The sequence below is a fragment of the Maylandia zebra genome, linkage group LG15 (assembly GCF_041146795.1).
Source record: "Maylandia zebra isolate NMK-2024a linkage group LG15, Mzebra_GT3a, whole genome shotgun sequence".
Classification (NCBI taxonomy): Eukaryota; Metazoa; Chordata; class Actinopteri; order Cichliformes; family Cichlidae; genus Maylandia; species Maylandia zebra.
In genome coordinates this window covers 8555659-8581710 of record NC_135181.1, presented here as the reverse complement: position 1 = coordinate 8581710, position 26052 = coordinate 8555659, and the positions used below count along the sequence as shown (strand labels likewise).

The window sequence follows — 26052 nt, the reverse complement described above, 5'->3', positions numbered from 1 at the left end:
TCGTGAATCCAATGGGCAGTCAAGCGTAGATACATATAGAAGCTTTACAAACAGTAAACTTAACGTAGCAAGTAAACACAGTAAAACAGTCTTACCTTGCCATATTTTTGTGCATAGGAGCCTGTGAGCAGAGAATGGAAGACAATAATCGTCTCATCCAGATCCCAAACAAACACCCTCTGCACATCACAACAAAAAAGACACAATGCAAGAAATTTGAGTCTATTCTTCTGATTTTACAAATGGCCCTTATTTAATAAGTACATTTATTTATTAAGTACAAATGTTCTGATTTATCAACATTTTCATTCCTGAATTTACTTACACTTCATGAACAAATGTAGAAGTGAATCTGTACATGAAAATATTATGATTGTCTAGGTGGAGTTAGGAAACAGACAAACATAGGCTACATCATTATAGTAAGATGATAGCATGATTATTATACTACTATTATTGCCTATTGGTTATTATTTACTGCTTTCAAAAACACCATAAATCAATAAAATGCTCAGAATTACAGTCGGATTTAACCTAAAATTAAATTGTATGTAAAGAAAACAAAGTAGGAGATATAAAGATGCAGACTTTAAAGTGTTTACTTAAACATATCCCAGCATTCCTTTTCTCTTATCTTAAAATATCTGGTCTTCCATTAAAAATGACTTCTATTATTGCTGGATGTCATCACCTACAGTCTAATATCTTGGCACTATCCCACTGGTGCTTTTTATTTATTTTTAATGAGTTTCTCATCACAGGCTGACAGATCATGTTCTCCTTGTCGTCCATCTGTTTTCTTCTTTTTCTTATATTCTGTTAGCCTTTTTTTCACATCAGCTTTGATGTCCAAACCTGAGCCACAGTGAGCGTTCTCAGGAGAAACAATATTCTAAACCTCTGTTATTTCAGCCGGAGCCTCGGTTTATGAAGAGGGCGCCTTTTCTGTCCCCGTCTTTGGACGCGATTGTTTCAGTTTCTTCAGTCTGTCTCCTGCTTTCTTGCTTTAGAGATGCAAGCTCAACTCTCACAACGCTGTCACCACTTCTTTCTTTTTCCCCCCTGCCATCTAATCTAATTCCATCTAACGGTAAATGCTTCCTTATATAGAGAAACTGGGACGGAGCAGGATGCAGATTGCACAACCCTGCTGTTTCACAGTTTGATTTACTAATATAATGCGCAGTAGTACAAATAAAATAGTCCGGTGTACAGATTTTATAAATCTGCTGTTAATATAGCATCTACACTTTTTTGTTTTGTTTTACATATATGCATATTAGCAAATAAGGGCCAATATATACATTCAGGCCTGTATTGACAATGACAATGACTCTAATAGCTTCTGCTTGATTGAATTTGGAGACTAAAGTAAAGAAAATGGACAAAGATCAAAGAAAATACCATGTGTCCATGGAGAATTGAAGGGAGCATTCATTCAGTAATCTCGGTGCTCTCAGTGTATGTTTTCTAGTCTCTTACCTCCAGGTCACTATCAGGAGGAGGGGAGGGGTTGTTCTTGCGGCCCCTGCCCCGAGACTTAGACCCCCCACTCCGGCAGGCTCTGTCATCCAGCTCTTTGATGGGTGTGGAAGGGCTCTGCACTGTATCAAAGTCCCCTGAGAGTGTATATAAACACACACAGGGCTTTTGAAACATTTTAAATTTACATGTGATCAAATATCTGCACAAGCAATCACAAACTAAAGTCACTCCATTAAAAGCAGCACTAATGATGTGGTTTGAGGTGATCCCACAGGTGCTCTGGAGTTGTAGCCACTTCAGGAGAAGCAATAATTCAAACCCTGTACAGTAATAAGCCATGTTGTCAGGTTTAATAATTCAAGGTAATTGGCATGACGGATCAACTTAAAGGCTACCAAGAAACCTAAACAAAAGTACCACCGGTATTCTGACTGATTCATGACAGCGTGCACATGCAAAGATTTAACAGGGGAGTGGGAAGATTGAAGTGTGCAATAAATTAGTTAGGTTAGGTAATGTGATGCTTCTTGCTAAGATACAGTACATACAATTTTCTTGAGGAGAATACATGGGAATGCTCCCAAAGGCTCAAACACACACACACGCACACTTTCCTAACGCCATATGCTCCCACTGCTGCGCGGTAACTAGAACCAGACTCTGAGCTTCGGCTCGCATATTATTATGTCTCAATCAGGGAGAAAAAGGGAGGGGGGGTGGAGAGAGTGAAAGGGGGGGTGGGGGGGGGGGGGGTGGATAAAGATACTCACACACAAGAAAAAGTTGGTGATAAAATAAAAAAAGACACTCCTGGACAAAGAGCGAAAGAGAAAAAGTGAGAAAGCCAGCGGAAGAAAAAGAGCTAGTGACAGGAAGAATGATAAGCTCCTTTAATCAGGCTTCCTGAATTACAGCCAAAATAAACCAAATAATAATATGGAAAAAACGAAAAGCCGAACACGAATCCATATTCCTGAGCACAAGTGTGCAGTTTAAGTCCTTCTTGCTTCCCACTTTCTCCTCCGGCTTGCCCACCAAAGTGCAATATTTAACGTGACTTGTCTCTAATCAAAGTCTCGGACGCTAATGTAAACACATGTCGATTCTCCAATTAGCCAGCGCAATGCCAGGTAACTATGGCTACAGTCTAAAGTTACTTCCTGTGCTTCATCATCGTAGAAAGAGGGCTTTGAACTCGGTTAACTTAAAACTGTGGAAACAAGATTATGAAACCGCAATCAGAAGTGGTGAAAAATTCTTTTGACATTTGTTTGCATATTTATGAAGTTAGAGCCGGGGTGTGGTGTTGGTAATTCGACTGCTTCTTTCTAAACTATGCCCATGTTAACACAAACCTGGGTGAAGTTCAGCAGCCTGTCCGGTTATGGCGGGGGTGGGATCTTGCAGCTGGTAGGCTGCTGTGGAACCGGTGCCATCCACGTTGTTGGAGGTCATGTACGTCCCGTAAGGGGAGGTGGAATAATACTGAGCATACTGGTTTTGGCCAAATGTCGTATATGAGGGATAATCCTGTGGAAAATAACAAGAATTATGAGCACGCAAAGACATACCAAGCAAACAAAAAGAAACAGGGAGACGGAGAGGTTTTCCTGAAAGGACCAGTCTGACTTCTGAAGACAGATTTTACAAGTGTTCCCTCTCATGTCTCTAATCTTTTGTCCCTGCCTTTCTGTATTTTATATCTCTGAAACAATTAAAACCTCGTGCTGCTGCTTTTTACAGACCCAGTGGAGATGGACGTTTTTTATGAGTCAGCTCTCTAAACCTGTCACTACATCCATCTCCAGAAGTCCTTAAACAAAGCCACACACAATAAGAAGGCACAGTTGGTGTGTAGTCATACAGTGCAACACTTGTGCGCACGCTCTGAAGTATCAAAAGGGGTAAAGGAAAAATGTAAACGCAACAGAGTCATAGAAAGTAAGCTTGTTTCTACATAGAGATTTTTACTTTGACTTGCATTTGTTTCCCGGAGACTAACCATGACTTCGACTTTACTTTGCTTACCCAACAAGATTAACCCTAACCTTAAACCAACTTAAATGTTGCAATTCATGCAACTGGATCTTGCTTCTTTGTCCCCAAAAGAGAGGCAGGTCCCCACAGTGTGACTGTTTAAAAAGATTTATGTCCCCACAACATGAGTAATACAAGTATACACACATACGCACACACTATATTCCCCCTTAATCCACCCACATGGGCCAAACCTTGACTTTCTTCCTGTAAACAGCCACATCTATCATAGTGAGACATTAAAATCCCCCTTTAAGCATTTTTACTACCACAATGCAATTCATCATATGGACATAGAGAAATATTCAGACCATAACACTCTTTCACAAAGACTAATTGTCTGTTTCTCTCCCAGAATTTTCCCTGTTGCAAGGTTGCATTGTGATGATGAAAACTGCGTGGGAGCATGCCTGGAAAACCATTTCTGGTCTGAAATCCTAATGCAACTAATATGAAATTCGGATCCTTTTTTCCCCTTTCTTTCTGTCTTTCTGCTTTGGAGACAGCATTATAAGATAATCACATTAAATGACAACAAAGAGCTAACACATTAGCTTCGTATGATAGACCAACCTGTGTTCACAAATGCATGCGGTCGTACCTGCTGTGTGGCAGTGTAGTTGGCGGGGTTGGACACTGAGTTGTTGGTGGTGTAGAGGCCTGAGGAAGGAGTGAAACTGGAACCTGTTCAGAAATTAACCCCCCTTTAGCAAGAACTTAAAAACCAAAAATGTTTAAGTTAAATAAAAGGCTGTGTTATAAACAGACCTGGCATTGGATAGGGGGAGTAGGCAGTCTGTCCAGGCTGAGGTGTGGTAAAGCCGGGGCTGTAGCTGAGGCCTGTCTGCAGAGGAGACTGACTCTGGGCTAGGCCGCTTTCTGTTTTTATGCCGGGAAGCATTACACCGAGGTCTATGGCAATTGAAAAAAAAAAAATGATATTAAATGTTTCAGCTTTAATTTGCAGAGTTTAACAAAAGTCTCTTCTTCCTCAGAAGACTTGGAGACTTCCACCTGCTACTGAGGGTGCTTAAGAACTTCTGCTCCTGCACCATCAAGAGCGTCCTGACGGGAAACATCTGCACCTGGTTTGGGAACGGCACCAAGCAGGACAGACAAGATCTGCAAAGAGTGGTGCGCTCGGCTGAACTCATCATTCAATCAGAGCTTCCTGACCTGCTGTCCATCTACACCAAGCAGTGCAAGACTAAAGCCAGGAAGATTATGATGGACCTCTCCCATCCCAACAATGGACTCCTCTCATTTCTTTTTATTCATAATTTCTTACGTAAACTGTTATTTGCACATTTTAACTGTAAATTTCTAAGTTAAAATCTGCAAATTTTGTAGTAATCTGTAAATATGTAAATCATTTAATGGTCGGGCATTGCACAGCAATAAGCATTTCACCACGTGTCGTACTGTGTATGGTTGTGTGTGTGACAAATAAAATTTGAATTTGAAAAGTATTGCATTAACTATTTACATATACATTGTCCCCAGTTTTAGAGACTCGAAATAAACTGAACAAACTAACGTAATTTCAATTATAAGGATTATTTTTATAACAATAATCCTTTGCAGTTAATGACTGACTGAAGTCAAGATACTATGGGCATCACTATATGCTCCTTCCATGCTTGAGATGCTCTGCCAGGCCTTTACTTCCACCACCTTCAGTTGCTGCTTGTTTGAGGTTCTCGGTGCATTCAGTTTTGTCATCAGTAACTGCAAAGCATGCTCTGATTGGCTGTGATCAGGTGACTGAAAAGCATATCCCATCAGAAAGAGTCTATTTTTCTTGCTTTCAGAAACTCTAGGTTGCTTTTGCAGTTCGTTTTGGGTCATTAACGTTTGCACTGTGAAGTGCTGTCCAATCAGTTTTGCAGCTGAATCTGAGCAGAGAGTAAAGCCCATAATACTTCACAATTCATCCTGCTACTTCTATCAGCAGTCACATCATCAATAAACACTAGTGACCCAGCTCCACTGGCACCCATACACATTAATCTCAGTTCCATGTGTCCAAAAATTTTTGTCAGAACTGTGCAGACTCTTTTAGATGTTTTCTGGCAAAGTCCACTCTGGCCTTCTTGTTCTTGAGTGTAACCAGCGGTCTGCACTTTGCTGGTCTGCATTTCCATTCATGAAGGTGTTGCTTGATTGTAGGCCTTGACAATGAAACACCTATCTCTGTGAAAGTGTTCCCGACGTGTTTAAATGTTCTGAAGTTGTTTTTCTTAACCACGGAAAGAGTTCTGTCCTCATCCACTTTAGTTAGCCTCTGTGTTCTTTCAAGACTTTTGGTGTTGCTGAGATGGGCAGTAACGCCGTAGATTTTTAAGAATCTACCAGTGATTTGGCCACTGTCTCTCTGATAGCTTTATTTGGGCTTCCCTCACTTACATCAACATCTCTTTAGACCTCATTTTGACAGTTTTAATGAAGAATAACCAAAATGTAATATAAAAACACTTTGAATCAACTCCACATTTTCATCTGCTTAATTTTTCATTGAATAACAAATGAATAGGCCTTACTGGGACACGAAACTGCTCAACAGTCAACTGTGCAATTAATTTTGAGCCTCTAAAAATGGCTGTAATTTCTAAACAGTTAATACAATACTTTTGTTAATTCAATTTAATTAAAGCTGGAAGTCTGCTCTTCAATCACATCTTGATTGCTTGTTTTAAAATCCAGTGCGGTGGTGTACAACAGGAAAAGTTACAAGAGATTGTTTCATCGCCTACATACTTATGGATCTAACTGCATATTGTCCTCATTCTGCTACGAGTTCACTTTCAGTTCAGTTTATTCGAATCTTTGGCTGTACCCAGTTGCAATGATTGAATGGGTGAAAATATTTAATTTCTCCCCAAATAGAATACAGCATAATGAGTTTACTTCTAGTTTTTAAAGGGCATCCAAACCAGTCACTCAGCACAAACACATCAACCCAGTTGCATGGGAAAACTTAGGTTTGAGTTTGAACAATGTCTCCTACCACAAAATAATACCATATAAATAAGATTCCTTCTTTCACACAACACTTGCAGTTTAGTTTGTAAATCTTCGAAAAATAATTTTTCTGCAGTTTTTGTATGGAGATGTGTGGGTAGAACTATGTGGCTTATTCAGCGTGTGTTGGTTCACACCATAGGTAGACAATCCGTAGGCCTGGCCTGTCTGCGAATAAGCAGTATAGACGGTTGATTGCTGCATGCTGCTGAACTGAGGTTGGCCGGTGTACGTCGGCATGGAAGGAGCTGCCGGCGTGGAGAGGATGTGAGGGTAGGGCCTATAAGAGAGAGGAAAGTGACAGTGGGAGTAGGTAAATTAGCCACTTGGTATATTATAGCATTTAGGAGTTATTTCGTTGAGTAAAATTCAACTTTAGCTAACCTTACAGAATGTAAACAAAGATGCCTGTTCAGTTTTAAAACTTGGACTTACTTGGATGGGTAGAGAGGGGGAGAGTACTGGTGGGCTGAACGAGGGCTGTAGCCGCTGCTGGTGATTACTAAAAACAGCAAAATAATCAAAAACAACAAGGCAAAAACATGTTACGGATGGTGTCAACTCAAATCTGCTGTTTTTCTGAGCATTTACCAAAACCACTCCTGAGCAGGACAATTCGGGGCCTCCAGCTTATTTGAGCCGAGATGCCGTTCCAGTAAACATAATTTGAAGCATTTTGAATGGAGGGGAGCCAAGTTCTTCCTTTAGAGATCACCGCAGTCCCTGAAACCCTTACAGTGGGCCTCATAGCAAAACACAATGTCTGTTTGTGGTCATTGAGATGTCAGAGCTCAGTACTGACAAACACCCTGCTGGGTTTAAACCCCTCTCTCTGTTTTGTAGAATGGCTTTGTGTGTGTGTTACAGTGTGAAAGAGAATGGGGGACGTGTGTGAGTCCAAAAAAAAAAGAAAAAAGACAAATGTAAAATGTCTCTGCCCCTCTCTTATCCCTCTGCCAGCCTTTGATGATGCAATCCAAGGACAGGCAATATTTCACTGGATTAAAGCTTTCAGCAGGTCTACCAGTGAGCTCAAATGGATGATGGTGATTGTGTGACTTCTGTGCGTCTGAACAAAAACAGACAAGCGGAGACCAGAAGGCATTTATATTTCTGCGTCTATCTATGGCTGATTCAGTTGTCAACTCACTGTACTTTTTTTCCCCATCTACAGTCTTACAGCAACTCCGAGTGCAGAGGGATTTGATTTTTTCAAACCTACACTGTTTTTAAAAAGCAGTGTATTCACCTGAATCACAGAATGTATATTATATATTGATCAGCTTTCTGACCACTATCACAGCTACTTATACAACTACTACATAAAGACAGTCAAAAGGTTAAACTCAAGCCTGCAAATTTAAAATTAGCAATAGCTGTTTTGGGGAAGCAAGTTAAAAACTAACTATAATCTATGCAAAATACACTTCTTCTGGTTTTGTCACAAGTCCACACGCCATTATCCTGCCCATGATGCTTTGCAAATTCCTAGTCTTCCTTTTGGATTCTTAATGCTAGATTAATGAATAAACTCTGACTGACAGGTATGGACTTTGGTGATATTTCTGAATTGTGTGCATATTTATCCAAGGGTCTGTGCTTTACCTGAGCCTGCATATGTATCCAGGGCTGTGTCCCCTGTCGTAGTAACTGTATCGCTGTTGTTCAACGGCTCTGTTTTCACTTAAAGGAAAAGGAAAAGGTCAGTATTAGGGTAAAGCAGTAAAGACTTCCCACAACACACAGACAGAAACAAACCTTAGTGGGTAAGAGCAGAAAACGTCCATGCAATTCCAGCATGTCAACTTAATGCTGCGTGCAGGGTTCCCATTGCAAGCACTATTTAATTTCACAGTCTTTAAATGGCTCTCTATAACCACTATGCTTGAAGCTTTTTACTTCGTCATTGTTTTCTGATGCTATTTTTAAGATATGGATGACTTTGAAAACTATAAAATGTAAGTAACACATTCAAAAATGAATTAATGCAAAGTGATCCTTAGCAAATGTTTGCGATTTATTGCCCTCCCCCTGCAAATTTATCAATTCCCCTCTTTTCAGAGGGTCTTTGGTAGGAACCCTGTAAATATACTATAAAAATAAAAAAATAAAAAAGAGAGAAAGAAACTTCACACACAGTAATAAACTGGGATGCAGAAAAACAATGAAGATTCAGAAAGCAGAGAAAAAATTCACAGCAAACCAAAAATCAGTCAGAGCAACTCTGGCAAGAACCAACAAACAAAACCCAAAATAAAAAAAACACAACTAACAACAAGTCAACAACCGTGGCTAGCTAAAACTAAAGAAAGTTCAACGGCTATGCTTTTGCTGTATTGCTGTAAAATCTTTGCTCTGGGATTCACACACATGCACCTCTGTACCATATTCCTTGGAGCCTGTGGCAGGGGATGGGCTGCTGCAGCCCAACAGCCAATCAGCCGTGTTAAGAACGGTCATGCTTTCACCTATAGGGGTGCAAGGTGGGAAGGTGATGAGGATACGACCCACTGAAAACCAGATGCAGGTCAAAGGTATACGGGGTCACATGGTACTGATCTTTTCGTAGACATTTGCGTTGAATATAAAAGAAAAACAAACATTCCCGAAATAGTTATATTGTGGGAATATTTAAAGACTTGTGTTTTTTTCCCCATCGTCTTGCTTTCATGTTTTCTTGCCAAGTTATTAAGACGGTCAGTAACAATTTTGTCTCTATGCTAAATATGAAGCTAGAGTAAGGAAATGGTTAGCTTATAAAACTGGTAGAACAGCTGCTTCCCAGCGCTCCAAAAGCTTAGAAACAAGATGTCAGTAAAGGCATATATAACCCCCAACCTGCTGATTTTTTGTACAGATTAAAACAAACTGATTTCAGAACTCTAGAGGTGCTGGTAGGTGGATTTTGTTACCCTTGGACAAAGCCAGACGTAATTTTCCCACCTGTTAAGTCTAGTTTGAGTCTTAAATCAAAGGTAATATATCCATTTGGGTGTAGGTCAAAATAACCCTTATGTATCTCACACTGGATTTTGGTAAGCCCTTCAAATCATTCTCTGTCTGAATAATTTTCCCTTTAAGTCACCCCATTTATGCAAACATTCTTGTAATTGGCTGCCCCTTAGGGAAAAAGAGAAAAGAAAAATAGCTGGGTGAGTCAATGTGGTGCAAATGGTTGTCTGTCTCTATGTGCTTTCCCCTGCGACAGACTGATGACCTGTCCGGGGTGTACCCTGCCTCTCACCCTAAGACAGCTGAGATAGGCTCCAGCCCACCAGCAACCCTGAATTGGATAAACTGAAGAGAACGGATGGATTGGGCTCCTGTGCTCACATCCATAACCAGAAGGCTGTGATGACCATATTAAGGATATCCCTTCTTTATGATATCAAAGATCCAATAAAAAAACTTTCTGAAACTGAGCATGTTTCAGAAGAAAGAACTGATGCTGCCTCAATTGGTCACACAAAGTCACACAGCAACCCATGTAGTGAGTCTTCATGTCACTTCGGAGGAATTTTGGCCCACTCTTCTTTGCAGAATAGTTTCAATTCAACAACATTAAAGGGTTTTTAAGCATGATCGTCCTGTCATGCCAAAGAATCTCAATCAGAAATCCAGACTATAACTAGGCCACTCCAAAACCTTTTTTCTCTGAGCCATTCAGAGGTGGAATGCTGGTGTTTCAAATTATTGTCCTGCTTGAATATCAGGGCATGAACTGATGGCCGGACATTCTCCTCATTCTCCAGAATTTTCTGGTAGAGAGCAGAATTTATGGTTCCATCAGTTATGGCAAGTCGTCCAGGTCCTGAAACAGCAAAGCAGCCACAAACCATCCCACTACCACCACCATGTTTGAATATTGGTTTTGTATTTTTATGAAATACTGTGTTAGTTTTATGCCAGATAAAACAGAACTCAGATCTTCCCAAAAGTTCAAGTGTTGTCTCATCAGTCCAGAGAATATTTTCCCAGAAGTCTTGGGCATCATCAAGTTTTTTGGCAAATGTGAATCTTTGTGTTCTTTTTGGTCATCAGCGGTTTTCTCCTTGGAACTCTCCAAAGGGTGCCATTTTTGCCCAGTCTTTGTTATTGTTGAATCATGAACACTGACCATAACTGAAGGAACGTATGGCCTTTTAGTTCTTTAGATGTTATTCTCAGTTCTTTTGTGACCTCCTGAATGAATTGTCGATGTGCTCTTGGAGTAATTTTGGTAGCTTGACCGCTCCGGAGAAGGTTCACCATGGTTCCACTTTTTCTCCATTTGTGGAAAATAGCTCTCACCATGCAGTCCCAATGCCTTAGAAATGGCAGTTTCCAACCAGTGACTTTAACCGATTCTAAACAGGTCTTACATTTCTATAGATGGTGGCATGATCTGGGACTTTTTGAGGTCTATAAGCCTATTTCACTTTGTCATACAGATTCTGTTTCAATAAGTTCTTGATTCAACAGGTCTGGTAGTAGCCAGGACTGGTTGTAGCTAATGAAACTGAACTGAATTTTGGTTAAACACATTTAATCCCTGATTCATCCACAAAAAGGCACATTTAGATAGCTTGAGTTAGAGTGAGAAATATAAATACATATACATTCTGGGGACATGTGAGACTAACATTAATATGTCAAAGTAGAAGGATATGCGACTTTTAAGACAGAGCTATTTTATTATAATACATGACAACTGTATCTGCTTTAACAAACAGCTATTAGATTAATCTCCTGATATTTCTGTCTCTACAAATATGTTCTTGCTAAAGTCTCGAGCTATTCTTCTAATTAGCAGCTCATCTATCATCACATGATTGCGCTTTTTAAAAGAAGAGGACACCTGTTAATCAGTTTATCATTCTACATAATGTGTTTCAGGGGCTTCTTTTCTCAAACGCCCATCACTAGCAACCATCTGAAAACTCAATTGAGTTCAGGACAACTTCATTAATCCCCTAAGGGAACAATACAATCCACTGGACAAGCTGTAATGAAGACAAATGAATTGCTATGGAGATGGCCTTTGGGCCTGAGCGTTCGCTGATGTCAGGTGAGGGGAATGTTGAGTATGTAGATTGTTTTGGCTCTCTGTGAAGCCCGAGCTCTGTCTGCTTAAATCATTAACTGTGAGCTCATCAAAAATGATTTAATGTGCTCTAATACAGTCTCGGTGTGCTGTTAGCCCACACTGAGCATGTGTGACTGCGAGTATGTTAACACATCAAAATGACTAAAATACAGCATCTCACTTTTTCCATGACATTATTATTATTATTAGAAGTGGTTTCCACCGCCTGGTAAATCAGCAATAGATCAAACGATGGCCCTCAACAAAAGTACCATGTCCAGGGCTATATCATCAAACTGTCCTGACAGAAATGGTTCCAGAGGACAGAGCATGAGAAAGTGGGAAGATCAAGGGTGAGAGGAGAAAAAAAAGATTAATAGAAAGAAGGAGAAACGCATACGGACTCAGAGTAAAGAAAAAGAAGAAAAAGAGAGGAGCGGGCTCACTGGTGTTGACATATAAGAGAGCAGTGATGCTTTAATGCTCTTGTAGAGGAAATAGTTTCCAGTGGGATTTTGAGCTTGCTCTCCAACACACACATACAGACACTTTGCCAAGCCGTTAGCGGAGGAGTGCAGAAGTGCTTCGCCGTGTGTTTACACACATTCTCCGGTGGTTTATTCAAGAACTCATGCCAGCTTGGAAGTGTGTATGCATGCATTTGTATGTGCGTGTGTCCCTCCATCTCCATAAATTCCTCAAAAAGTATTTATCTCTACATGCTGAAAGGATTTCTGACTGATGATTTTGCAATAAATTTCATTGCATTACATTTTTCTCATCAAATGCTCTTGCCTTAAGTGACTTTCAACATGTGCATTGGACCTCCTTTGGCATTAAGATTATATTAAAAAAAGGAATAAAAGACAATGAGTATTCTGAATGGAGGAGTTTAGACTTTCAACTACATTTTATACAACGTAAAAAAAAATAGAAATCAGTAAATTCACTGTTCCTGCATCAATGGCTCTCTCCTTTCTTCAAAGAAATAATTCACCCTTTAACTTTAATACATCATGGACCTTTATGCAGCATTTCAAGTAAACGTACATACTGGCAAATTTGTTTTCTAGCTTAGAGTTAGAAAGGACTAAGAGGGTCAGATTAGTTAGCCTTGAAACACATGAAACTGTTGGCTTTTTCCTGTCCAAATGTAACCAATCTGGCTTACCAGCACCTTTTTAAGCTTAAAAATGAACAAATCTTGTTTGTTTAGTTCAAAAGGGAAACATATAGGTTTTATTTATTTATTTCTTATATAGTATATTTGATATTTATGTATCTGACATACCCCATGTTGGTGTTGTTCCTGGATAAACATTGCATCTGACGGATGATGTTGTCTGAGCAATCAGTTAGCATTAGCCAAGAGGTTAGCTAATGCTATAAAGAAACTATCACTTGTAGCAAAGCAACATTGGTAACCTAAATTTAAATCTAAATGTAACCCAAACAATATTTATCATATTGTATAAATGAATTAAGAAAATGCTTGAAATGCTTAGCATTTGTTCCAGAAGAGAATTTTATACTAACAAAAGCCCCCCCACCCCAACATTACAAAGCTATGACATCACAACATTATTGGTCAGCTGTAACACTCATTCTGGACCAACATTAATATGACGATGTGGGAAAAGCATCCACACAGGGATATTAGGTCATGCCTTTGACTACAGTTGGCCATAGTCAGACAGTGGTTTTGTGACACAGTGGGCAGTCAATAATGCAAAGATCTATTGCAGCAGCATATCGAATGTCCTTTTTCATGGAAGAAGATTGCAAACAAAGAAAGATTCATATAATTTAACGTCAACCTTTATTTTGGAAAAATAAAACTTAATTTTTAAAATTCTTAGTTCTTTTTTTGTGCTTTACTTAAACTGGCATCTTAGAGTGGGAGGGAGCTGATCAGCTACTTGAAAGTAATGTGGGGATGGTGGAGTAGCATTGGGGTTGCCATGAACCCATAAGCCCACTTTTTCTCAGAAAACAACTAAATCTATGCATTTGCCATCATATTGACTTCCTCTGGGAATGTGTGCAGATTTATTAAGCAGTCGAACACATTTTTTTCTTTGAGTTTCAGATACACAGCTGAGTACAAAATACTGGAGCCCCTAAGAAAACCTCCTAAAAATCCCATCTTCTCACCTCCTGTTCCATTGGTGGTGATAGACGGGCTGCCAAGGTTGTTCTTGTCCAGCTTGGAGCCTGTCGAATCTCCACCTCCCACTCGGTTATGAGGACTGGCTAGGTCCTGCATTTCCATAGACCTATTTGGGGAGAGAAGATGGCAAGGAAAAAGAGGTAAACTCTCTTCTACTGTTATGTGCTGTATGTGCTATTTAATGAATAGCAGATCAATGCCAATATGTTCTCACAGGTGGGAATTTACATCGACCATACATTATGTTAAGATCCCACTGTACTGTAGATCCTCACAGTCATAAACTTCATACTTCTCAGCACCAGTTAGCTTACATGAGCATGTGTTCAGAGGGGCTACACCTTGTATGTGGGCCTGCTGGCTCTTTTATGGTGTGGCGGTATGTGTGTGTGTGTGTGTGTGTGTGTGTGTGTGTGTGTGTGTGTGTGTGTGTGTGTGTGTGTGTGTGTGTATATAAATTCTGGGCTCCAATACAAACCCACAGCCTGCCAGCGTGCTTTAGTTTTACAATGTGTTCCACATGCATGACTGGGACGAACCAGCACACAAGGTGGTAATGGTAAAGTGAGAGTGTGTCTGCGTGTGTGCGCGGATGACTGGAAGTGGAAGTAAGTAAGACATGAACAGAGTGCAGATGCACATAGTGGAATAAAAGTCTGCCTTTTGTGTATTACAGTTTATTGTGGCAACAACTGCTCTCTCTATAGGCTCTATAACCCCTAACTAAGAGGTAAAAATCCTATTAATACATTTTTATAGTTCTAGATTTCAAGCAAATGTATATTAAATACTTTATTCAGACTTTTCACCCCTGTTACCACAAACCCAGATTTCAGTACATTCGGACCAAGACTATAGTTTCATGTTGAATCGGTCTGTGTGTGGACAATACTTCTTACGAATGTGTGTGTGTGCATATTTCTGAGCACTGACTCATGCAGCCCGCAGGTTGGTCACACTTGTGCTCTTGTGTGAGACATCAAAGCCAGAAATGACAGAGATGGAAGAAGAATAAAACAAATGCGGGCCGCTGCTGCTCGGTGTGTGTTTATGCGCGCACGTGTGTGTGTGTACGAAAAGAGAGCGTGTGCATCTGTGTGGCGGTCTGGCAGAAGGCCATCTCAATGCTATGGGCAGATAGTATCTCCACACATGACTGCAACCCACAGTCGGACTGACGGGTATAAACATATAGCTTTCAGCAAACGAGAAAGACCCTGCTAAACGGTGAAAAATGGAGAATGCGTGAAAGATAAACACTCTAAATCAGCTCTCTCCATTTCGGTCAACTCTTCTTTTTGTTTCCTTATTTACGGCTAAACACTCATTTTGTTCTCCCGTTCATTGCATGGACGTCAACGACAGTTTACGGCGGACAAAATAAACGAGCCAAGTCCTACCTTCAAACAAAGGCCTTAAGTGTATCTGCTACACAAGGGAAAAGTTAAGAACTTTCACAGATTATGTTGCCACCACCACTTCGTTTCCCACCCCCAACCCGCATTTTTTTTTTCTCTCCATCATGTGCTTAAACCCCTTCATCCATCCTTTTCTTTTGTCTTTCAACAGCAGGAAATGATTCTGTCTCCCCTTCTTGTTTTTTCCTCTTTTCCCTCTGTTTCACTCCTCTCGGGAGGCGATGGCAAGAGTTGTGGTGTTTCATAAACTCTTCTCTGGTTTTCACATCATGGCTCGGTCATTGAAAAAATATGCTCTATATTACCGAGATGCACGGCGCGTTTTGTTAAATTAGCAGATTTAGGCCTGTAGCTGGTTGTTTTTGATTTATCCACTCCTTTCCCCCCTCTTAACTGAATAAGTTGCAGTATATAAACAGAAGCCCATTTCAGAGGATTTTTTTATGCAAGAAAGTGCCTTCTTGTCAATTCCTTCTGAAGGCAAATAAAAGAAGAAGAAGAAAAAGAAAAATAGTTAGGAGCTGCAATGCAGCTGTTAAGAAGTATAAACTGCTTCATCAATAAGCTACCAAAGGGGGACAAAAGGGGAAAACAGGTAGTAAGAGAAGAATGGCAAAGCTACAGGATCCTGGCATGCAGTAAGTCAAATCTCCAAATTGTCAGGTTGCAGCTACTCTGTTTCTGCAATTTAAGCTATTTCAGACTAGGATAAGTAGTTAAAGTGGATAATTAAAAAAACAAAAACAAAACTGTCTACATTTGCCAGCACTTCAGGCTATCAACAGCTAACTAGACGCAGCATGCTACAGCAGTCTTTTGACACTGTAAAATTTTTTGACTCTCGATGAAGCTCCCAGCGCACAGTTTTTGTGCTGATGTTAATGCCTAAAGCTTTCAGCTGATCGTAGAATTCCCAAGAGGGGAGGAATTCCACAAACTGGAGGGGGCATCGTAGTACAGAGACAGACAGACTGCACTAAGGGTGCTTGATTTTCCTGAATTCAAAGATTCAAAGGTGTAGCATTTTAGTGCATGTAGTTGATTTCCTAATTTGACTAATTGATGTACTGACTGTGTGTAAAGCACATTCCCTTTTTATTGTCTGTTTGATCAAATCAGTACATCTTTTCCTCTTTGTGTGTGTGTGTGTGTGTGTGTGTGTGTGTGTGTGTGTGTGTGTAGGTGTGCAGTTTTAGGACACAGAGCTCTTGGGGAAGTGTTGATGACCTCATCACTGCTTGCAACTGCAGTGAAACCTCACCTCTCTGCACCATGACTAATGAACTAGGACGGACACACACACACAGAGTTCTGAAAAAGCACATTCTGTATCTCACATTATGCAAACAGACACATGAGCGTACCTGACGTCTGAAGGGTCTGGAACATGAGATTCAGTGTGTGATTTCTTTACCTGCCGAGACAACAGAGGAAAGGAAATGTTATTAAACACACACACACACACACACACACACATACAGTTCATGAGAAAACGCATTTAGTGTGTCATAAACAAACCTCATAAATCAGTTTGTAAACAGGACAGATTATATTAGTATTAACACCGAAGTGGCTAACACATTTAACTAACAAATTAAGGTTTGCCAGTTCGATCCTGGGGGGAGACACAAATCCTTTCGGGCTTGCGTTTGGGAAGGGCATCCCGCTTAAAAATCTGTCAATTCCAACATGTGCCACTACCGACCATGTTAATACGTGAGCAGCTGAACACAGATCTTTTTTTCATATACTAGAATCATCACATTTTGAACAACACCAAATACAGAGAAAATTCTGCCAAGTAGGCATTAAAAACCCAAATCGCATCATCAGTTACCTCAACGGGAAATTACATCACATCAAATGTGACTTACAAATGTTCTCATTTTCAAATGTTAAATGTTTAAAAAGAAATAAATCAGGATGTGGTGTCAGTAGCTGTAGCCGCCACTGTGACAGAAGTACTAACTGGCATCTAAGTGACAGATATTAATTTTCCCTTGTTCACCCGTGACCCCACTCCAGCTCACGCTCAAGCCTCATTTTCAACCCTTAAAGAGTTGAAAGGTCACGGCGGGGTCATGTTAGGTCAAAGCACGGGGTTTAGTCTTCGCCGTTAAACAGGTCACCACAGACACTAAAACAAGCCTTAACTTTTTTTGTGTGGGTGGGGGGACATTTGGCCATGTCAGTTAGTGCGCTGGAACTTTTTACTTCTTCACTGATGTAGGGAAGAAAAAAGAATCAAGAAAACACTCTTCAGCCGCAAACTTTCTCCTTGTGCTCACACGCAGGCTGTTGCTGTGTGTGAGGGTATGTGCAGCTAGACTGCAGACCAGTGGTTCTCTATTAAAATTCCTCTGTCTTATTTGCAACAGGAACTAATTAGAACAGTAAATGCAGGGCGGAGCCAGGGCCAATGTGTACCAGCTGCCCTATAATCACTGTGTCAACACACTGCTGAGGTGTAGGGCACGTGTGGGGTGCCAAAGACACACACCCGTACATGGAAATTCGCATACAGACGCACACCCACACCAAATTCAAGCAGTCATTTGCACATTATCGCAATCACAGGTAAGTATACAGAGAAAGTGCATGGCTAAGCAGACTCTGAACTGCAGGTATGTAGACATTTTAATATTTATGTGTGTGTGTGTGTGTGTGTGTGTGTGTGTGTGTGTGTGTGTGTGTGTGTGTGTGTGTGTGTGTGTGTGTGTGTGTGTGTGTGTGTGTGGAGAACACACTGTGCTGTTATGGTTCTGATTAGAGGGTCCTGCTGTGAGTGAATAAGAAGCAGCACTTAGCTGTTTAAGACGGGGTTCAAAGGTTAGCCGGTGCCCTAGTATGGATCACTTTACACACGCACACACACACACACACACACACACACACACACACACACACACACACACAAGCCACTTTCATGTCACGTTTCATGCTTTAGTGAAATTTAACAAGGCTGTCACTCACGACATCAGCGTCATGGCCGTGAGAAACTGCAATGCACATGTAACGTACACATAGGGCTACATACAGCACGCAGGTGTACACACAGCTCTCGTGCGTATACACACACACACACACACTTGAAAATACACAAGCCGGACTGTTTCTGTCCCGGCATGATCTGTGAAAGCACACGCGGGCTTTGATCCTGAAAAGCTTTTATCGTCGTGCTTTATCCCCGCGCACGCTTTCCCTCCGCGTCAACCGCGGTCTAGAGGCTCTCACCTCTCTTAACATCTCGCCACTTTTATCTTTTTCAGTCGGATCGAGGACAACTAGTTTCACATTTAAACAGATTCCACATATTGATTTTACTCAACTCTCTTACTGATCTAATCACATCACAATTTCTTTTTAACATAATAAAACAATCAAAAGCATTATTTTTCCTGTTTCATCCAGCTTTCATTTGTTCCACTTGTTTTGGCTTTGATCAATACAGACTTTAGCCATTTTCATTGACTATATTATTAAACTACATTATTGATGTCAACTTGCAGCACATTAAAAAAAGCTGCAAATAAATGATGACTAAGCCCCGCATTTAGATAGTCTATGCTATTCTTCCTTTATTTTGTAGTACAATGCACCAATTTTCATTTCTAATACTGAAACGACACACCTCTGAGTCCACTCTTTGGTGGCCACTATGCTCGAAGACCCCAATTGTGTCACCTGAGCCATTTAAATAGGTGACCTTTGACCTGGTTGGCCAGGTGACCGGTCTAGAACACTACCTAGGCAGCCCGAGCACTCCCTACGGGAAAAATACAAGTGCTACAGGTAATTAGAACTAATAACAATGATTTATTAAAGGGAATTATACACTGCTGTGTTTGTGTAACTAATGATGTTTGTTCAATCTAATGGATGTAATAATAACGTGAGGCCTTCTTTGGCCTTAAGAAGCATTAACGCGTATGTGAGAGTCAGAAATAAGCAGAAGCTGCCCTTGGTCTAGTCAGAGTTGTGTTTCCTTCTCTTGCTTGTTCTTCTAAAAAGAAAAGTTCACTACAGAATCCAAAAGTGTTCATAAAAATGGTGCTTGAACGAGTTTTTTGTTATTTTCTTTGATACATTATGGAAGTTCAGTGCAGGAAGACAAAACAGGGATGGAGAATGAAGAACAACACATAATCCAGCACATCAGCAATGAGTGAGTTACACACACTCTTAATATTTGATGGTTTTAAAAAACACAATTTCTAAATTTGTCTACAAATAAGATTTTATGGTTCACAATTTTTTAAAAAAAGTTTTTTTTTGTCAATTTCTGTCGCTATCCTACTTTGATCAAAATTGTAATTTTTTTTTTACTTTTTTAAAAACTGGAAAATACAGATGAGGTTATATTTTTTACATTAACATTTAAAAAAACAAGTGGAATATTTTTCAGTATATGTGAAAACAGTACTATGAAGAATAAAACACGCCTTGTATTAAAAGCACAAAGAAAAATGTATTTACACAGAATTACGGTAAAAGCGTGTCTTATTTAAGTAAAACAAATGTTAATCCAGTAACACTGCTGTCACCATACATTTAAAAATTCTCTGAGTGCTGTGTCAAATGATGTCCAACTTAGATTTGTTCACAAATGAGCAAACTATGTAAGAATATAGAAAATATCTCAGTTGCTTGAATAAAAATAACTAGCATTACTCTGAGCGTGAAACACACTCACGTCCATACAGACCGAGAGATCCTTTTCTTACCTCAGGGTGTAATCGGGTCCGTTAGCAGTCCTTTACTTCCACAAAGCATTACAGAGCTGTACGATCCACCAGCTTCCCCTTCACAGGCAGGCTCACTGGTCTCTCACACACTATCGGAAAACACACTGAGCGCTCGTCTCTGTCTACCTGCCTCTCCTCACTTTGCACTCCAGGTGTTACGTTTATCTAGTTTCTGCTTTAAGGGAGCAAATGACGACTTTTTTCCTGCTTCCTTTTGTGACGCTCCCTTTCACTCAGAAGAAATATCTAGGGGCTAGAAAATGACGACCGCACAAAAACCAAGCGTTTTCTCTTCCTCTCTGTCTCTAAGGTCAATCCATGCTCAGCTTCTGTCTTCTCGACTCCAGTAATGGGGAACATTTCACTCGTCCCATTTCCCTCCTCCTTTGCCTCCACCCCCTCTTTTTCTCTTCTCCTCTTCCTCCTCCTCCTCCTCCTCCTCTCTCCCTCCCTCTCCCTCTCTCAGCTGTCACTCATTACAGGCTCACTCAAGCTTACGTTTAAACCCAAAGAACTTTTTAAATGTAACAGATGTCATTTTTTTTTATGTGTGGGTCCAATCCTAACATAGGCACCGTTAAACTTAATTCCCTAACTCGATTGTGAATGAAAACATAAAAGGAAGAGAATTTAAATGAAAAACAGAAGTAACTAAGTTAGGAAACATCTGAGCTGTACACACGTTTTTAGGATGTTTCCTAAAATCAAAGACATATATATATATAAATCCTACTGATGGCAGCTCTGCCGTGATTACTTCCATGAAGCTGAAATGGTGTGGACGCAGTGTCAATATCTTGCTGTGCAGTAGAAAGTACAGGCCAGACCATAAACTTCACACCATGCAGGAGACCCCCCCCCCCCACACACACACACACCACTACCCCCACACACCCTCCCCCATCTCACCCACTGACTCACATGTGCACCTGAGCACACGCGCACACACATACTTTCAATCTGTGTTAACTGGAAACACACGGCTGCACATCTGTCTCATATGTGAAGTCTAACAGAGCTAGCGCAATGGGCTGAGTGTAATATCAAATCACACTCACACACAGACACACAAGCGGCCAGTTTCCTCAGTCTGAAGATGGCACCCTTTCACAACAACAGGGGTCAAAGTGGGCTCGGAATGATCTGGACCGGCGTTCCGGCGCTGTCAACTAACGAGCAATTAACTCCAAAAAGGCATCTTAAGACGTGTTACCGTCAAACGAGTTAATGCTTCATGGAGATACTTGCTCAGTAACCAGAAAATAAAGACATCCCACAGCCCACTTAAACCCTCCACACATCCTTTCCTCTCATCCGTGTGATGCGTTCAAGGTGTAGATATAAACTGCTTCTCAACTAGCTAGAGGCACTGAATGGAGCTATAAGCAGTAACTTTTTTGTCTTTACTTGGGAGATAAATTAAGATGCATCTTTGTGAGCCTCTGAACAAATATCAGCAAGTACACAAACAGGAATATGTTTGTCACAAAATAGAGAAAAATGTAAGAAAGAGGACAGGAGGTACGGAATGCTCAACAAAGCATTGTAGAGCAGGCTAAACAGGTTGGCTTGTGCTATTATGGTGAAGTTCACAGTGATACACTATATGCTGGACTGGTACACAGGAGACACGGCATTCAAGATCAGTGTTAGGTTACATCAAAAGGTAACAAAAATCTGTTTATATTTAAGGTAAAGATGCTGATTAGAATCACTCACTGAATTCTACCTTTTATATTAGCTTCACAGTGTTTATCATACTGGAAAATCAGCCATGGCTCATGAAACATTTGCTTATATCTTGTAGAACCCACAGAGAGCCATAAATCAGGGTAGCAGCTTGGGTCAGCTGATCACAGCTTCACAAGTAATTCTTTTACCCATACGGTGCCTTTACAACCAATCTTAGGGTTCCCCAACATGCCAAATCCCACTTTAACCCCTGGAGACAGACTCAAACACACATTTGCACACTCACTAGGAGTTAAGCAAACAAAAGTGAATGATTTCACACTCATACATGCGCCTAAACTAGGCCACTGCAAATTTCTGACACTCACTTCTTTACCTAAACGTCACCATAGAACCAATACTGGGATCAGATCGCCCACATTACAAAACTGGCTTTTTTACTTTTCTGTATCAGCACAGGATCATGCGTATAGTTTTGAGATAAATGTTTCTGAGATTTCCCAGTAAACACAAGACGAATGCTATTCTATTTATACTGCTATGGTTAAAATGGGAAAAAAAAATAGAGATCATTACTTTTTTCCCCATGATTTGAAAAAAAAATATCAGAGTTTTAAAGCTGAAAGGACCTAAAAAAAACAACAAAAACACATTTAACACAAAAGCACTTGAGGAGAAAAATATTTCATGAAGCAAACTCTTGACATCTGACTCCCTCAGCACATTTTGGAGAGACGTGGCCCAATTTTAGTCCTGTTTAACCCAGAGGGGAAGAAAATTCAGTGCTCTTCACTAACTTTATATTACATGAAGGTGCCTTGTGAAAAAAATTAATGAATTTAGGCACAACAAAACTCCTCCTGTTTACATTTTAGACCTCATATTGTTGCATATTGCTGGGGAAACCAGTGGATCTTGACTCTTTTAGATTTATGCACACAAAGCATCACATTTCTAAAGTTACTATTAACATTTTAGTTTTAGTTATTGTATTTTTTGCTGTTTCAATATGTGTGTGGATGGGTTTTAATGTCAAAGCACTTAAAATTCTGGAAAATATGAGATGTAAAACATGATGTGTAGGCTTTTTATGCTGGTGATGCCACTTTAAATAGACCAATCAAGAATGAATTGACTGTTAATAGTTGCAAATGGTGGCTAGATACGATTATAACTAAATAGAATTTAATTGGCATGAATGATCCTTCAACAACATTCAGAACATTTTGAATGTTGCTGTGTGTGTACACGGCAATAGAAAATAGCTAAGGGAGCAGTAACAAATCTATACAGGCCTGGAGACCAATCTGGAACAGAGCCACTGTCTCCAACTGTGCTCCAGCCACCTTTAGCTCGCTCACCATAGTGACAGCATGCGGCCCCGTCCCAAAGCATTTATCCCCGGCCCCAATAAACTCCGTGATTGATAGACTGTCTAGAGGACCTGTGTGCACAGATCGTGGCGAATGTCTGTTGAAAGTGTGTTATATGTGGATGCCGACGTGCGTTCGCGCGTGTGTGTGTACTGGACGTTTGAGAGTGAATGTGGAGGACTGGCTGTCAGAACAGATTAGGGTGTTGCCGAAGCGCTTGACAACTCAAGCACTTTATTATTAGCCAGGCTAGACCCGATCGGGGGGCGGGGGGTCGTCCAAAAACATCCCCGATGAAATATTTTCACAGCAAGTGGAGAAGGGAGCAGGGGAGGCGTCCCAAAACACGCCTGATGAAATGCACTTGCACACACACACACACACATACAAAAAGAAAAAAAAAAAACAGGAGTGGGGCATGGGCACATCTGAGCAGTGAACTGAGCAGAGGAAGAGGGCATTATATTAATACAGTCAAATAGTTGCACTTACTTTTGGTTTTTGTTGACTTTAGGAGTGTTTTCAAAGGGCCTGTTGGAGGTGGCTCATTCAATTTGAAGAGGCCCTTGAGAATAACTGTGTTCTTCAAGTGGAACAACAGCAGTTTATCTCTTCACCTCCAACAGGAGGGCTGACTAAGACAGACCCTGCTCCTTTTTTATCTAGCTTTTCATGATTTACTTATATTTTTTTAGCTCCATCATCACACTTTAAAAATCCACTTCTGAGCACTTTGATGTTGATCTAACAAATTTAGAATTGATTTATTAAATCTGGCCTAAGCATAGGCTCATTCACTTCATCAGTTAAAGTTAGACAAGAAGATCAAGTCAAGTCAGATCAAATGTGTTTTATTCATATGGCACATTTAAATCAACAGAAGTTGCACTAAAATGCTTTCCAGACAAAAGCATTAACATTCCAGATCTCCAAAAACCTCATTTCAAGACACAACATTGCACCAGAATTCCCAGTTAAGGCCAGTGTTTGGCTAGGTTTAGTAAGCTAACCTTAGTGGTGTTAAAAGTATTCACATTCTTTATATCCTTAGCACGTCCTTTTACAGAACTAAAGTACCACTACTTTAAAACAGCCCTTACAGGACATTTTAGTTAAAAACACAATGATCCAGGTGGTGCTGTGAGTGAGCAGCTAGCAACAATGGAGAAAAAAACTAAATAAAAACACCCTCCTTTTAACCTGAAAGAGCCAGACCCAAGGAATCTATTACAGAGGGGTGACCAGCTTAATTATGGACTTTTTTCTTCTTCTTTTTCATATGCCTGATTATATGATTTGGATAAAATTCTAAAAAGGGTGAAAAAAAAAATAGTCACAACTGCTCTAAATAGTTACTGATGATAATCCTAAAACTTGAAAACTGTAAATGTAAATGGACACTAAATGTTTTTCTGTATTAAATAAATCCTATAGTTTTAATTTAATTGCATTTAAAAAGGCTAAAAAAAACATCAGGATCAGAAAAAGAATGTAGCTGTGTAGTCTTTAGTTGTGTAGTTAATGGGACCCAGAGGGACAGTCGTTGCACACGCGCACAAACACGGGCATGCACGCATACACCTGTGCAACACGATCACCCAACCATCCCTGCCTGCGCCATCGGCTGGTGTGTCGACCACAAAACATTCATGAAGAATGTTGCTCACCACACAAACACAAGCTTCATCTCGATCTATACTCTGCATTTTCCCCTCGTGCACGCATATGCACACACACAGAGTCACCCGTTTACCTGTCCCCTGCTCAAAGCTCTCTGCTCTCCACGTTTGTATGAGTGGTTATCGGGATGGTAACTCTATCCCCTTCCTTTCATGTAAAATACATTGTGCCGAGCCTCCACCCTCCAGCCCTCCCTCCTCCTACACCCCACAGTTCCCCAAGCCTGGGGAGGTGTAAATCTATCCCTCTCTTTATGCCTCCAAAAATGCCCCTTTTTCAGGTGTAGTAGGAAGCTATAAAGGAGGGGAAAAAAGTGAGGGAGTGAAAGGAGAGAACAGTTTGTGGAGCAGGGAGAAGGAGGAGGTGTTTGGGTGAAATAGGTACTCTCCGAAAACCTCTCTCACTCTCTCTCCCTCCATGTCTTTCTAGCCAGGTATACTTCGCTTCACCTGGCCATGCTTACATAAATTTGCCAGCCTGGTGATGTTCACAACTTTTACTACATAGAAAGAGAGCCTAACTCACAACACCGAGTGACTTGCGATGTCTTCAGCAAACCATGCCAGGAGAATATATTTGTACTAATATGATGAAGTTGGACAGCATAACTAATCGCAGTGAAAGATTTCACCAAATAAATAGTTATTGTTACAACAAGCAGTAGCTACATTATGCTAATCAATTAAAGACATTTAAAAATATAAACAGTTAAATACAAATAAAAATGAAGCCAGCAAAATGTTGCACAATACTGTGTTCTAAGCTGTTCTCTTATAAGCGTCTCCAAAGGTAAACTGGGACTTTTTTAAAATATAAAAATACATAAAAAACAAGTTTTTTTTTTTTTTTATTATTTCTTCTTTCTAACAAGCTTGCTGACAAAGGTCAGAATGAGCCACTAAAGGCTAAGTGGGCTGCCTACAAGGAATCAATGACTATCGCCCGCCTCGTGGATCTAGTTTTTGTTCCATTCGGCTCGCTGATAAAAGTCACACTTTTACAGTAAAACTGTTTTTCTTTTTCCATTTAAGTCTTATCACAGTATAAATTCTGGGCGTTTATGTTTAAGCAAAACCGCAGATATCATTAGTGCATCTTACTAATCCTGAAGTCCCAAGCGTTTGTTTTTCTTCAGTCGAACTGCGGTAGTAAATCCACGTGTTTGGGGGAGGAAGAGCTACAGAGGGGAACAGACCAATCTCCATGCTGCTCACCGTGCTGGTGGTCTTCATGTCGCCTATTTAAATTGGCTCCTCATTGTCTAAGGGAGTGACGGATCACAGACACGATTTAATGCAGCTTTACTCAGTGGAGACAAATGAAAAGTCAGTGATGGATGTGTGTGTGTGTGTGTGTGTGTGTGTGT

The 26052-nt window shown here is 40.4% G+C and overlaps 1 protein-coding gene across 7 annotated transcripts in view; it reads right to left on the bottom strand.

Moving 5' to 3' along the window:
* The window catches only part of eya4 (EYA transcriptional coactivator and phosphatase 4), a 50388-nt gene that overhangs the window by 11386 nt on the left and 12950 nt on the right, over window positions 1-26052 (bottom strand). For 4 of the 7 annotated variants that reach the window (XR_013093113.1, XM_004541929.2, XM_004541928.2 and 1 more), the window contains 11 exons: window positions 16561-16610; window positions 13763-13884; window positions 8928-9011; window positions 8149-8226; window positions 6979-7045; window positions 6681-6823; window positions 4291-4434; window positions 4124-4206; window positions 2841-3015; window positions 1483-1619; window positions 96-179 (listed from right to left, as the gene is read on the bottom strand). Coding sequence is in view for 6 of the 7 variants with exons in the window: in XM_004541929.2 (XP_004541986.1) it covers window positions 96-179; window positions 1483-1619; window positions 2841-3015; window positions 4124-4206; window positions 4291-4434; window positions 6681-6823; window positions 6979-7045; window positions 8149-8226; window positions 8928-9011; window positions 13763-13884; window positions 16561-16610 (1167 nt within the window). In the remaining variant the exon portion in view is untranslated. Of the gene's footprint in view, window positions 1-95; window positions 180-1482; window positions 1620-2840; window positions 3016-4123; window positions 4207-4290; window positions 4435-6680; window positions 6824-6978; window positions 7046-8148; window positions 8227-8927; window positions 9012-13762; window positions 13885-16560; window positions 16611-19920; window positions 20303-26052 lie in introns of those variants that run through there. The other 3 variants (XM_076873812.1, XM_004541930.2, XM_012916658.3) reach the window with 2 other exon arrangements.